The sequence below is a fragment of the Paralichthys olivaceus genome, chromosome 11, assembly GCF_024713975.1.
Source record: "Paralichthys olivaceus isolate ysfri-2021 chromosome 11, ASM2471397v2, whole genome shotgun sequence".
Classification (NCBI taxonomy): domain Eukaryota; kingdom Metazoa; phylum Chordata; class Actinopteri; order Pleuronectiformes; family Paralichthyidae; genus Paralichthys; species Paralichthys olivaceus.
Window position 1 is genome coordinate 23,972,961 of NC_091103.1, and position 16,047 is coordinate 23,989,007.

General features: G+C 40.0%; 1 protein-coding gene across 1 annotated transcript; it reads left to right on the forward strand.

The window, feature by feature from the left end:
• The first annotated feature begins 1,484 nt into the window (after positions 1–1,484).
• On the forward strand, positions 1,485–13,989 carry LOC109629990 (short transient receptor potential channel 4-like). Its single transcript, XM_020087981.2, has 11 exons — positions 1,485–1,618; positions 2,206–2,598; positions 3,587–4,105; positions 9,406–9,742; positions 9,907–10,046; positions 10,835–11,148; positions 11,253–11,448; positions 11,543–11,737; positions 11,908–11,949; positions 12,054–12,143; positions 12,219–13,989. Exons 2-11 carry the CDS (start codon positions 2,224–2,226, stop codon positions 12,645–12,647), a joined length of 2,637 nt encoding a protein of 878 aa, XP_019943540.2. The 5' UTR covers positions 1,485–1,618; positions 2,206–2,223; the 3' UTR covers positions 12,648–13,989.
• The last annotated feature ends 2,058 nt before the right edge of the window (positions 13,990–16,047 follow it).

The following is a 16,047-nucleotide window of genomic DNA, read 5'->3' on the forward strand; positions in this document are numbered from 1 at the left end:
CATAATCAAGAAGTAAAATAAGTAAAAAAAATTCAAATGTACAGTATTTTTTTCTTTTCTTTATAAAAACCCAGCTATTAGATATAATAATAATGACAGTGCAAATAGTACAGTGTACAGTAGGACAGTCAGTCTGACTAACTGTCCACCTGAGTAGTAGTGCAAAAGTATTGATTTTGTGCAAGAATTACAGTTCCAGAATTATAAATAAAAGATTCACATTGAATACCCATGGGATAGAGAGTGTGTGTGCATGTGTGTGTGTGTGTGTGTGTTGTTTACAGTTCTTGGGTAGAATGGGAGAGGGGGGTAGGTATGTGTTTGATTGTTAACAGTCCTTGGAAGGTGGGGGTGGGGTGATGGCTTTAACGGCCTGAGGATAAAAGCTGTTTAAGAGTCTTGTGGTTCTGGCTTTGAGAGAGCGGTATCTCTTACCAGAGGGGAGGGGGGCGAATAGGGCATGTCCGGGGTGTGTGGGGTCCGTGCTAATGTTAATGGCCTTCTTATGGAGTCGGCTAGTGTAGATGTCTTCGAGGGGGGGTAGTGTGGTCCCTATGATTCTTTCAGCTACCCTCACCACCCTTTGCAGGTCCCACCTTTCCTTGACGGTGCAGCTGGCAAACCACACTGCACAGCAGCAGGTCAGGATGGACTCTATGGTGGCCCTGTAGAAGTTGACCAGCAGGGGGCGGGGTAGGTGGGCTTGCTTCAGCTTCCTGAGGAAAGTAAAGGCGTTGACGCGCCTTCCCCACCTGATTCGAGGTGTGGACGGACCAGGTGAGGTCGGCTGTGATGTGGACTCCAAGGAATTTGAAGCTCTCCACCCTCTCAACCTCCTGTCCATCAATGGAGAGGGTGGGGAGCACAGTTCTCTTGGATTTCCTAAAATCCACGATTATTTCTTTTGTTTTGTTTGTGTTTAGATCCAGGTTATTATGGGAGCACCAGTCTGTCAGGCGTCTGACCTCCTCTCTGTAGGCTGACTCGTCGTTGTTGTTTATCAGTCCTACGATGGTGGTGTCGTCGGCAAACTTGACGATGGTGTTTGTGGGGTGGATGGGGTAGCAGTCGTGGGTGAAGAGGGAGAAGAGGAGGGGGCTGAGGACGCAACCCTGTGGGGTTCCTGTGTTCAGGATGAGAGTGGAGGAAGTGCGTTCTCCCATCCTGACACGCTGAGGTCTGTTGCTGAGAAAGTCCATAATCCATGTACACAGTGAACCATGTACACAGTGAACTATAGATAGATAGATATCACACGAGTGAAGTGTCTTCACCGACAAAATACGGTGAAACTTAAAGTAATAAAATAGTTTGTGCCTGATAATGTGCTGTAGATTCGTTGCGGGGCTGGAGATGCGTGTGTTCATCCGAGTTTTACGCGCGCACTTTGTGCACCAGGACTCCATCGCCCCTCGTCCACCTGACACACAACATGTAAACCAGAGAGCGGAGGGAGGAACGAGGGAGAAAGGAGGGAGGGAGGAGAGGAGATAACATGACAGGACAGCGTCTTGAGAGGAGACGCCAGCGATGAGGAAGATAAGGACCCGACCTCCAGGCTGCAGCAGCCTCCACTTCTGCTGCGCGTAAATCACAAGTACAAATCAACAGGAGGACGGTAAAGTTTTCTCTTTCTTTTGTCGTCGGTATTCGATTATATCTTCTTACAAAGATTCATCAACTGCTGTCATCTGAACTGCTGATGTGTTTTTATTTCCTGCGATAAGGAGATTGGATGTTTCAGATTATATTTAACACTAACTGTTATATACATTAACAAGAAGAGTGTTTTAATCTCTGTACCAACGTACAGTCAATAAACTAATCATTCAATCATTTACTTCAGTTATTGTTATTGTTTTGCTCTGTAGATGGAGGGAGAAGAGGTTAGGGATTTATTTATTGGTATTTATTATTTTTATTCTGAAAAGCATTTTGTGTTACATTGTATACAAAGTAATAGTAATACAAATAATGCTTGATTGACATTTTGACAGTTTTTAATTAAGCCATTATCCACTTTTGTTGTACTGCAAGTTATTTTAATTTAAGATTTTAAATCATATTGCATTGCTCAGATTGTTGAACCCTAACATGATCATTAAAGTTACAGACAATTCAAATCCCAACAAAGTGCAGTTTCCCTCTGTGTCAGAAACTTCTCTGATGACCTCATATTTCCATATTTCCTCTTTATTTCTAAAGCTGACTCTGGGAAACAGAATGTCACAGCTGTATTACGGCAAAACTGACAACTCCCCGTACAGGGACTCCATCCCCCTGCGGATCGTGAGGGCCGAGTCCGAGCTCTCTGCCCTGGAGAGGGCCTACTTGGTGGCAGTCGAGAAGGGGGACTACGCCAGCGTTAAAGAAGACCTGGAGGATGCTGAGATTTATTTCAGGATCAACATCAACTGCGTCGACCCCCTGGGACGCACTGCCTTACTCATTGCCATCGAAAACGAGAACCTGGAGATCATCGAGCTGCTGCTCAGCTTTAACGTGTATGTGGGTGATGCCCTGCTGCACGCCATCCGCAAAGAGGTGTTGGGGGCTGTGGAGCTGCTGCTCAACCACAAGAAGCGAGGGGACAAACAGGTAGCCTCCACCATTAAGACATCCCTTGTGCAGTGTTTCCATTTAACGAGTGGAAACAGAACCTCATGTGATAACTGTTGCTACAATACTACATGTTCACTTTGTATTCTCTAACCTGTGTATAGAGTTTCCACGATCTTCTCCCAGTGGTGCCATAGTGTCCCACTGTCAGTATAAAGTCATTTATGTGATGTTTTCTGTTTAACTATCTTACTCATATATAATGTGATCCTCCTTATGCTGTGATATCCTCCTTATGCTGAAATGCACATGCAAATATGTGCCCATTGCCTTTAATTTTCAAGATAAATGATAAATAATTTTTGACTGTCCTGTTTAGCAGCCAGTAAACAACTGTGACGTCTCCCATCAGTCAATTCACCTCAAAATTTCGCAATTGATGTACATTTTTCAGACTATTACTCTCCAGATAAGTTTGCTTTTACAGTTACTTCCTTCACTGTTTTAAAGTTATTACCAGTGTATTTATGTTGATTGGATTGTGTCCTTGCAATAGACTGGTATACACTGCTCTTTAATCCTACTCTGCAAATCTTAAGACCTTGTTCATAAGATAGAATTGAAATTCTGCCAACATGTTACAGTATGAAAGGTATGGTTGTGTTTAGTTCTCTTGTTTTTGCATGAAAGTCTGTTTGATGTGCTGTAATTTTGTTGTTTTTATTTTTGACACCGCTGGGTCTGCCTGTAATGGTCTTGATTCTGTGAGGAGAAGAAAAAAAGAACAGAGGGTATAGTTGCCTCCAACCAGAAAAGTATTTTGAGGGCAGCTGAACCACAAGCCATTAGCTGTGTGTTTACTGTTATACAAGATGGTCAGACTCCTAAGACTGATGAAATTAGATCCATTCAAACTATTTCAAACTAACTGTTCAGGCCCTGTGAGGGGTTTAAAAAGCTGCTATTGTTTACTGTGAATTTATTCTTTTTTAAATTTGTTTGTTTCCTCTCTTGGTTTCCCGTACAGGTTCCACCAATCCTGCTGGACAGGCAGTTTTCAGACTTCACCCCAGACATCACTCCAATCATCCTCGCAGCCCACACCAACAACTACCAGATCATCAAACTGCTCGTGCAGCGAGGAGTTTCCATCCCTCAGCCGCATGCCGTACGCTGCAACTGCGTGGAGTGCGTCTCCAGCTCAGACGTGGACAGCCTGCGTCACTCACGCTCCCGTCTGAACATCTACAAGGCCCTCTCCAGCCCCTCCCTCATCGCCCTCTCCAGCGAGGATCCCTTCCTCACAGCTTTCCAGCTCAGCTGGGAGCTGAAGGAGCTCAGCACAGTGGAGAATGAGTTCAAGTCAGAGTACGAGGAGCTGTCCCATACGTGTAAACAATTTGCAAAAGACCTCTTGGACCAAACCCGGAGCTCTAGAGAGTTGGAGATAATCCTCAACTACCGAGATGACATCAATCCCCTGCTGGATGAGAACACTAATGATCTGGCACGACTGAAGCTGGCAATCAAATACAGCCAGAAAGAGGTAAGTTCTTAATTCACCATCATCACCCTCTTTTTTTATAACACAAGATCAGAAAACTACTTCAATGTCTTGGTAACACAGGTACACAAACCGCCTGGACAGAGTTTTACAGTCTTGTGTTGAAGCAACATGGACTAGATATGAAGAACGATACCAAGATGAGCCGCAAATGGCCTGAAGAGGGTGGAGATGTCCTCTGGGAGGTTAGAGCTACATGTAATTGCCAGGCTGGCTCTTAGAAATGCATTACAGTGGCCCTTTTAGACGGTCCCATGACATTTAGATAATTGGCGATAATGATGGAATAAGTGATGAGCATTTCCCTGAAATACAAACTCATAATATTATAATTAGGGAGGGAACCTTTTACTGTCTTTTAACATATTCTGTGGGAGTATTTTGCCCCAGGATGCAACAACGACTTCCTGTCATTTATCATGAAGTAGTGCGATTTAAAATTACACGTGGTGATCACACAGTGGCTGCAGGAGAATAAGATGCACAAGAAAATTCAGTTTGGGATTACACATGTGAACGCATGTGTAATGAGGATGAAAACATTAAGCATATAAGTGGGTTGAATTTGAAGCCTTTGGTCTCAGTCTACCACATCAAATGTAAATATCCTCATATAAATCCAGGTCTGCTTTATTTGTTTTGTGGTCTCCTGCACAACAGGCTACAACATAACCTAAACACTGTGTTTCAGTGAGTTCATTGTATTCATAGTTCATAGTATTGTAAAATCCAACGACAACCAGATGAATGAGAGAAGTTACACAGTTAGATTAGATTATATTAGATATACTTTATTCATCCCACAACGGGGAAATTTACATGTTACAGCAGTAGAGAGAAAGTGTAGTATACACTACAGAAATTAAAATGGAAAAGGCAATAACACAAAAAAACAGACAGAAATATCTGTAACCTACACAGTAAAAAAGAAAACAATAAAAAAGAAAACAATCGACCTGCAAACAGACAATGTGCAAAAGGGTACTGAGGATAAAAATAGTGGCATGATGTAAAAAGTATTGTAATTTAAACTATATAAGTAATATTGCCAAAGAAAGTTATCATGATATACATTGTTATTGTTATGGTTAGCCTTGATTTTGATGGTGCCAAATTGTTACCGGTCTCTCTCTCCACCTCATCTCTCTCTTCTCTCCCCCGCTTTCCACCCATCTCTCCTTTCCTCCCCCCTTACTTTTCTTTCCTCACCCCAACCGGTCGAGGCAGATGACCGCCCACACTGAGCCTGGTTCTGCCAGAGGTTTCTCCCTGTTAATGAGGGAGTTTTTCCTCTCCACAGTCGCCTGTGCTTGCTCATTGTGGGAACTGTTGGGTTTCTCTATGTTACTATTGTTTTAAGGTCTTGACCTTTAAATGTAAAGTGCCTTGAGATAATGTAAATTATGAATTGGCGCTATACAAATAAAATTGAATTGAATTGAATTGATATAAAAAATATTCCAAAAGAAGGTGACCATGATATAAATAATATTGCAAAAAGTAAGTGACTATAATATAAATAATATTGCAAAAAGTAAGTGACCATGACATGAATAGTACAGCAAGGCATAAATGAAATAAAATGAAATAAGAAAATACAGCAATGTAAAGTGACCATGATATAAGTACTATGGTAAGGTAAGTCAGACATTGTAAGTGGTAAATGTAAATATTGAAAATATTTGAAATTTTAGAAATGTAAATGCGGATAAATAAAAATAAAAATACAGCCATGGTGAGCAGTAGTGAGTAGAGACATTAACAGGAAACTACTACATTATCAAGTGGTGCAGGTGTTGTAGAGCCTGACAGCAGCCGGGATGAAGGACCTGCGGAACCTTTCCTTCTTACACCGTGGGTGTAACAGTCTGCAGCTGAAGGAGCTGCTCAGGGACCCCACAGTGTCATGTAGGGGTCGAGAGGTGAGGTCCATGATGGATCTCAGCTTAGTTAACATCCTTAACAACATCCCATAGTTAGGTCCATATAAGACTAATCCCACTGGAATTGGACCCTAAACTCAAGTCAAAAACACTCCACAATGGAAACATTATGAAGTAAGTGGGGCTGTTAAGTGCCTTTCCCTTCCCTAAGAGCGTAGATGTGGCCAGAAAGAAGTTGCACACATTTCCATTGTTCATGTGTCCACTAATGTTTACAGCCAGACAAATAACACACTTCTTCAAGATGGGCTCTTCTAAGGAGATTTCATTCTAAAGAAAATGCATCAAAGTGGTGCAGTTTAATCGACTGCATAGACCACCAGCACTTACACACTAAGAAATGTGACCAGTGGTTACTTAAAGAAATTATGGCAAAAAAGTTACATATAATACAAGTGAGTAGATTTTAAGTACTACAACTTTGATGAAGAAGTATTGAATAAATTAACTACATTTAAACAAAAAAAAGATTTATATTTACTAAGTATCCAAGCAAAAATAATTTATATTTACTGGATGAATGATTTGGATTCACTTAATAAAATAAACAAAATCAACTCATATTTTAGCACATTGTTGGTTAATTCAATACAATTACACTGCTAATCTTATTTATCTGTACCTAAATTAAATATTTTAATTCAAGTTTAAATGAATCACAATTAAATTATTAAATCATTATTAATTTAAATCTATTCAATAATATTGAATGTCCCTTTTCTGCCATTTTTCTATGTCTATTCCATTCAATACCAGGCATTTTGGTGCCACAGTTTACTTAAGTAGGATCAACAGATCACCATGCATAACAAGAACAGCAGGTAAGCATATATTTGTGCAACTGTGTTTAAACATGTGCAGATGCCAAAATACAATAAAAAGTGAATCCATGTATGCATATGCAGAGACAGAGTAGCTGTTTCCCCCCTTTTACAGATTTTAGCTGTGAACCAGATAATACACATTCTAGATGTAAACACACACATATGTAGCACGTTATTTGTGGTCGATCACAGCAGACCTTCTTAATAATCATAAGCATCATGTGCTTCAAAAGGCTGTTAATCACAACCATTGCAGGTTGAGGGGTTTGGTATCGACAAAGTGAAACAGAATCAGTCATCTCAAATCAATGTATACTCAGTGGCCGCTTACGACTAGTTCACCTGTTCAATTTAATTTAATAATTCAATCAAATTGTCCTGTCAGAGGTTTTACTTTTATGATGGCTGTAATGTTCAGTTTTTGTTGAAACTGTCATAAAAGTGTTTTAATAGAGTACATACGTTTTTTTGCATATTTTTTTAGCAGAAGTCATTTTAATGAAGATGTTGTACTGGACTATCCTATATTTGGAGTTTTCTCTTGACCCCCACATATCTAAACATGGACTGCGAAGAATTAGAAACAACCTTTAGATCAATGCAGTTCAGCACCACTTAGCTGTGACCTCAATAACCAACATATAATTGAATATACACTCTTCTGACAATGTCAACAAAAACTGAACATTTTAACTTGAATAATATTGCATCTAATAAAGTGACCACTGAGTGTATGCTAACTATTGAATTTCCTTCCGGATCAAAAAAGTATCTATCTATCTATCTATCTATCTATCTATCTATCTATCTATCTATTTAAAAACGTATGCAATTATTTCAGATTCTTATTGTAGTGAGAATCACAGGCCAACAATATCAGCAAATATTATACTAATTGAAGGATACCTTGAGTAGGATAGCCTGCAACCTCAACCCCATGGTTCGTCCCTTGGACTGGAAGAGGTTCAGAAGCTTGGGAGTGTATTCATCCAGCTTGGACATGAACTTTGATTCAATGTGCACCACTGTGATTCTGTGAAACTCATCCTCTAAAAGACAAATAATGAAACCAGCTTTAAAGCCAAAACAATTACAATTGTACATATTGTTCTTGAAAAAAGTGGCACACCTCTGTCTTGTTCCAGTTCCCTTTACTTTAGGTGCAGGTGATCAATAGGTTTAATGACTGGAATTGGAATTACAAATCATCAAATTTAATGATCAAGCACAGTAAAAATACCATTGACCAATAATTAGTTTTTCTATGTACAGTATGCATGTAAAATGACATTTGCAAAGATTGCAGCATAGCAATATTATATTATTTATATAATATTTATTTATGGTTTTCATCATGTTACATTTAAATACTGTGCAATAATTATAATATTTATCATATGACTTAAATACAGTCATTCAATTATTTAATTATTTAGCATACTTTTTTTAATGTTCTATATTTCTTTTGTAAATAATTATAACAGGCACACTTTGATTTGAGGATGACACAATCTTTTGTAACAATGACGTTCTTGAAAGTTAAAAGTATTTTGAAAATATTTATTTAGATGTATAGATTAAATACTATTAATTGTGGCTGTGACAAGTAATCGAGAAGCTGCCCTCAGACCAAATTTGGTCATGCCAGATGCCACCATTTTGCCTCCAGTCATGTCAACGACTCATGAGCACAAAAAGGAAACGTTAAAGATATCAGATTCTGCTTTGCTACATGACCTCATCCTCATCACCACAATTTGTAGAGATCCATTTGACTATAATGTGGTCAGGCTAAAATGATCTTCCATCACCAGCCACAGATGTCCAGCAGATGTTTATATTAAATCCCAAGGGGCAGAGAAGATGCGTATGGGAGACAGATTTGACAATCATTTCTTGACAGGGGATCACAGAACAGAGGATCTCTAATGTTTTTTTTCCACTTTTAACATCTTGAATGCTTCTTGCTTGGGGTGAAGAACGGTGAACCATTCCTCAATATTACCTTTTTTTTAGATTTTATCGTTACATCATGTCTGCAGCAGTTTGAGACTATGGGGAAAAACATGGATTTTACATTTGTCTAATGGAGAGCTGTTTTTGTCAAAGCATGTCCTTCCAGTGCATGTAGGAAATGTCGGCCTCCACTCTAATTTTACATGGCTGATGGGCGTGCCTGACGCTTGATGTAATTGTCCCGACAACAAGCACACCACATTAGCCAACTGCCTCCGCTTTCACATTAACACTTTTTGATTGGCTGGAGCTCTGCACAATGTGGCTCAATGGAACCCCAATCCAGTTCGGCAACATTTGACGTCGCCCCATTCAAAGCTCGAAGGTCGAATGACTGACGAGTCATTTCAGGAGCTCCAGGTGCAGAGTTTTCTGTAGTACTTTAACTTTTCGGACGTTTTACATTTACACAAAAAAACCCTATAGCACACTAGAGGAAGGACACACGGAAAAAGCATCACATGCCTCCTTTAACTTCATTTATCTTTCTTCCTCTCAGTTTATCGCTCAGCCCAACTGTCAACAGCTGCTGGCGTCTCGGTGGTACGATCAGTTCCCGGGCTGGAGGAGGCGTCACTGGGCAGCAAAGCTCATCACGTGCATCTTCATCGGCCTCATGTTTCCGCTGCTGTCCATCTTCTACCTGATCTCCCCAAAGAGCTGCTATGGCTTATTCATCCGCAGGCCTTTCATCAAGTTCATCTGTCACACGGCCTCCTACCTGACCTTCCTCTTCCTGCTCTTCTTGGCCTCGCAGCACATATCCTCTCCACAACGGAACTTTCAGGGCCCAGCACCCACCATTGTGGAGTGGATGATCCTGCCTTGGGTGCTTGGTAACAATAACACATGTACACTAACACTAACCGACTTGTCCTCATGATAGCATGCATTGTTGTGCCTCTGCACAGAGTCGTTACACACATTTGAGGAAAGTCAATTAGAGGCCCTTACTGTTGCTCGCTGATAATCGTTGACCACTTTTGTTTTCCTGTTTGAGGTTTTATATGGACGGAGATCAAACAGATGTGGGATAATGGTTTCAAAGACTACATAGACGACTGGTGGAACCTCGTGGACTTCATAATGAACTCCTTGTATCTTGTAACCATTTCTCTGAAGATCGTTGCCTATGTGAAGGTACTGTATATGTCAGAAAGTAATTCATTAGTCGAGCTATCAATTAAAAAAAGCTCTGATCTGCACAGTCTATGAAAGATTTCAGCATTTATATTTCATTAAGAAGACAAATCCTTCGATCACACCGTTTAAAGCAATACCATGTAACTTTGACCTTCAAATAATTTGCTTCAGCTTCAAAATGAGTTTGATGGTTTGCCAATTTGGAATAAGTAGAATGGTGCTGTTTTAATTCCCACTCCTTACCCTGAACATTTATTTAGTGAGCGGGCATGACATCCTGCAAGTGGAGCATAACTGCCTGACGGTCACAGCTTAAGGTCTTCTCTACACCACTGTGAATATTATTTAAACAATGTTTTAAAAAAATCTCCATTTAACAGAATCAGGGCCGTCAAGAGTTATGCTGAACTGATCAGATAAAAAAAGACGTCATTAAAAAACAGCGTTTATCTCCAATATTCAGGGAGGAAACTTTGTTAAATGAATAACTGTAAACAGATTGATTTAAATAGATCATGGGTAATATCCATCATTCAGCTGTGTTTCAATTTAGTGGGCAGGACTATAAAGTCAGAGTTAATCAGAATTACTCATTATCATGAGTGACTGCAGAGGGCGCTCTTGCTAAGTCAAAGTTACATTGTTAACTTATCAGTCAAAATTAGGAAAATGAAAATAAATGGGATTGCTGTGTATTCTTGTATTTTGAAATAGAAATATAAGCTTTGTTACCTGTAATTATCATGGTAGCCTGCATCATCCTCAATATAACATTTTTTTTACAGTACAGTGGGAAAAAAAGCAGAGACACCTGGGAAATGTGGCACCCGACTCTGGTGGCAGAGGCGTCGTTCGCCATTGCCAACATCTTCAGCTCACTGCGCCTCATCTGCCTTTTTACTGCCAACTCCCATCTGGGGCCCTTACAGATCTCGCTGGGTCGAATGCTTCTGGACATCCTCAAGTTCCTCTTCATCTACTGCCTGGTGCTTGCAGCGTTCGCCAACGGCCTCAACCAGCTGTACTTTTACTACGAAACAGATGAGGGCAAAAACTGCACAGGGATTCGCTGCTCCAACCAGAACAACGCCTTCTCAACGCAAGTCCTTAAACAAATTGCTCCTGACAAATCTGCAATATTAATATTAAATCTAATTTTCTTTCAGCGATGCACAATGTGATGTATGGTTGTTTGCTTTTCAGGCTGTTCGAGACGCTGCAGTCGTTATTTTGGTCCGTGTTTGGCCTGATTTCTCTCTACGTGACCAATGTGAAGCCAGATCATGAATTCACTGAGTTTGTGGGCAGCACCATGTTTGGCACATACAACGTGATCTCCCTGGTCGTGCTTCTGAACATGCTCATTGCAATGATGAACAACTCCTACCAGCACATAGCTGTGAGCGCAGTAGCCGCTGGTTTCACCACATTCATTTGTCTTGTGTTCCTTCGCAAAAGGTTCTGATGAATTGTTTGTTTGCTTCTGTTCTCAGGATCATGCAGATATAGAATGGAAATTTGCAAGAACAAAATTATGGATGAGCTACTTTGAAGAAGGGGGGACTTTGCCGTCTCCGTTTAACATAATACCCAGTCCAAAGTCCGTTTTTTATCTGATGAAATGGATAAAGAAATGTTTGTTCAGGAAACTGAGCACGAAAAGGCTTGACACCTTCGAAACACTGGGGGTGAGGAGTTTTCAGAGATCTGATCTGTATTGTCACCACTGTATCGAATACATGTATTTACCGACCAATCTCTCTGATATTAAACTGAATACGTTTATATGCCTTGTAAAGACAAACTCATCCTGCCATTGAAAACAAGAATATATGCCATTTTTTTCCTTTACTTTCAGAGACGTGCAGCTAAAAATGTAAGATCAAACCATGAATACCAGGTACTACTGTCTTTTTAAACAAATAAATGCAGGCACATTTTCACCCAACTCTATTTTGAAAACAAATCTGTATTTTTATCTTTAAAATTCTATGTGTTTTTCAGGAGGTTTTAAGGAACCTTGTGAAGAGATATGTGGCTGCGTTGATCAGAGATGTCAAAACAGCGGAAGGTTTGACAGAAGAGAATTTCAAGGTAGTACTACGCAGTCCCTCAAACAGTGTTTTTCCACTGCTATGTTGTTTAATTCGGGTTCTCAATATATTACAGGAGCTGAAGCAGGATATCTCCAGCTTCCGATATGAAGTCCTTGGAATGATGAAGGGTAAATCTCATAGAAGGGGAAGCTCCTGCTTGGCTTATCCTGGAAACCCGTTCATATATTCTCCCAAATTCCCCAATGATGAGCCGGAACAGAAGCTGAGCATGTTTGATGTGGTCACCACTGCCCTACAGAGCGGAGCTTCCGACAACACCGGCTCTGACAGGCTATCCAACGGTACAGCTGTTATGTCTGCTACAAGACAGACTCAGGATGAGCTGTCCAAGAATGTCTCAGATGCTGAGTCTCAAAAATGTGAAAAAATGTCATCGTCAACAAAAGATTCAAAGGGATCTGGGGGCAAAAAACGAGTTCAGACTGAGAAAGTGACTGTGGAGGTCATCCAGATAAGGCAGAAGAACAAACGCAAGATTTAAAATTCTCACAAAAACCAGGGCATTAAGGAGGTGAAAAATGGGCCAAAAATAAAAAATAAGTAAGTCATTCAAAAAACTGAGTTGACAGAGGTGCTGCACAGTAGAAAACAAGAGAAGTACAAGAATCGAAAGAGCAAACCCCGCCATGTTAAGGAAATGGTCCCCTAAATTTCAATCAAGCAATTGTGCATTTATTTTCGATTTATAGACACTCAAAAACTGGTACAAATTTGAGTTTTAAATTGTATGTCTACTGAAGATGTGCTCTTAACCTAATTGTAGACTTAATGGAAAACTTACAAAACTTTGGGGTGGCTACAGCAGATGCATAATGGGCCGTTCCCCTCAGCCGGGACCAAGGGACAGCCAGGAACAGCTGGTAATATCCCAGAGTATCTGAAACATCTGGGAGTGGAGAGGAGCTATGAGACGTGTTAGTGGAGCCAGGTCTTAAAAAAAATGAATAAATCAACCTTATGCTCAGTCCTGTTCTGGAGCAGTGCAGGGATGAGGTGAGATGGTGTCTCAGTGAGCGACAGCGTCCTGCAGCAGCTGCAAAAGAGACAGTGACGAAAACATATTAGTGCAACATCTTTCAATCATCTTTTTTGGAGATTTCATTCTTTCTCTTACCAGTTTTTAAAAGAACATATATTGAAATAAACTCATTTCTCAAGGTAAAGAATATTGTAGTTACCTGTCATATTCAGTTTATTCCTTGTATCCTGTCGTGTATACAACATATGTTATTTCACAATATATCACATGCATTCCTTTCTGAAAGGAGGAATATGCCGACTTGATGCTCAGGGAATTTGACTCAGGTCGGTAATTCATGATTTACTTTGAGCAACTAAATCCAAAGAGTGAAGACACCCTGTTGCCTATCCTCAGCTCTTGTACCTTGAGCTGTTCTCTTACTGCCATATGCAAAAATTACTCTGTTTCTAAAAAAAATATTACTCCGCATACACTGGCAGTATCCAATTTTTTATTGATTATACAGTAAGAAAGAACCCTGAGTGAAAACATGTTAATTTGTATATGTGTGAACTAATTAAATATGTAACTTGGATACATTATCCAACTGATAAATAAGCAAAGCAACACCAGGCTAATTAAAAAATGTCTCATTGGTGGAACCTTTACTCCACAGCGATCTCCTTTTCTAGAGTGAGAAAAGTTTTGTTGCAAGATTTATTCCTCAACCTCCGCTAGTATACTTTACAACCTTAAATGCATAAGAGCCCCGTGGCAATGCGCTGCTGCTGTTGAACAAACTTGTGACATGTATTGACATTACTCTCTGATCAAATAAAAATCAATGCTGATGTAAAAAGGGTGTCTAACTGTATTGTCTCATGGTTCTCAGCAGCTTGTCCTCCTTTCTCTCTTCTTCCCATTTCTTCCAGTTCAAAACAATGCATAGTGACGCTAGAAACTCACATTTGAACTGAGAGTTGAGGTGAAGAATGAGGTCAGGAGGTGAAAGTTAAACTTCCCTCATCACTGGAGCAAAGATTTGGGGTAAACAGTTTACTGGCCTTTTGCTGTTTACATAGTTCTCAGTAGATGCACAGTTTATATCAACATCCTCCCTCTGAGAGATTTCTCTCATATGTAGTGACTAGTTCATGGAAGAAGCACAACTCAATGATTTTATTTACTGTTACTCTCATCTTGTCCTTCCTGTCAGGTTGAAGTATAAAGCATTAACATAAAATGGACATGGAAAAAAGTAAGGACAGTATTTACAAACTCCCTGTAGTTAGTCTTTCACTGCTCCTTAGTTTTAAGAAAAAGTTGTTTAAAAGCCTGTTGTTAATAAGTAAGTTCAGACGTAATAAGTAATTTAGACATAAAGAGTCAGTTTCACCCTGACTACATCTCAACAGCAGATTCAGCAGTTTTTGCTTCCTTAACAAAAGCTATAACTGTTATAGAATATATTCCTTTTTTATGGACCATATATAGGTGATAGCTAATCCCGATGAGGAAGAGGTGGGATGCCCCCAAGTCGTCAGTCCATCACAGGCTGACATACACACAACCATTCACAATCACAGCTAGAGTCAATCTGGAGTCTCCAATTATCCCAACCCCTCATCTACATATTGGACTGTGGGAGGAAGGCGTATCCAGAGAACATGTGGACATGGGAAGAACATGCAAATCTTCACATGTAGTCCCAGACTGAACCGTGAGTCCAATGAAGAACCTTCATGCCATGCTTAATAACAAAATCCAAAAGGTGCAGAGCAGGGAAAAGTGGGAATTTAAAGATGACGAATTAAAACTACAGAAAGATGATACGTTCAGAAAACAGAGAAAAATTAAATGTTGCTTGAAAAATATATAAATATATGTCTAACACTTTTTTCTGATAAAAAATGTTTTACATCAAGATTACTTGGGATGTTTCGGAGCCTCTAACAGCAAAAGCCTGGTCCCCCTGCATGGAATAACCAGCGGAGCTCCACCTACAGATGTAAGTCAGAACCCATTAAAATTCAGTTTCCATATTAATGCATCACAAACGATGATCCACTAATATAACACTGGCAGGCCTTGTTCTGCATGAGTGTAACGTGTGACCAGAATAAAGTCACAACAATTTTCATTTCATTGGCCTAAAATACAAAAAACTGATGAAATAAAACAATAATTTATATATTTTTTGATTCATGAGCTCTACTCCTGATACAATATAATACTCACTGATGATGTCTGTTCCAGCTCTCTTCAATTATTTGGTGAGTCTGTGTTCATGAGGAGAATAATTCTGTGTGGACTGTTTTCCTACTTATCAGGCATCAAGCACCCTCTAGTGATGTGTGAGCAAAAGACCAGTGCGGTGCTGTGGGCTTCATAGAGAAGTGTGAACGCTGGCATCAGTGTATCCACTGTGCACCCAGCTGTGCTCATACTCTTAAAACACTGAGTTTACTTGTGATGCAGTAATAATATACTGCTGCAAGCACACTATAAACAGTAGTAACAGTTATCCAGTTTATTAAAGGTGTCCAATTGAATTCAGTCGTGCTGAGTACTTGCACAGATATTCAACTTCACACATTCATGGCTCGATGCTGCAGGCAACCTGGGGGTGCCAGCTGAAGACTTCAGGTTTCTGTTACCATAGCAGCCACGAGCAAATCACACGATCTTTAGAAAAGCCAATCACAGGCTGTTTTGGTTTTTGTCACCACTATATCTGTAGAGCCCAATTTAGACTGAGCGGTGGCATTCTCCCTTTCATTTCAACTTAAAAGCAGCTCAGTAGCAAGATACAAAGACAGGAATCCATACGTGGGATCAAAAGATATTTCATCCATTGTCTGTGGCACAAGCAGTGTGTGTGTGTGTCTGTGTCTGTGTGTGTGTGTGTGTGTGTGTGTCT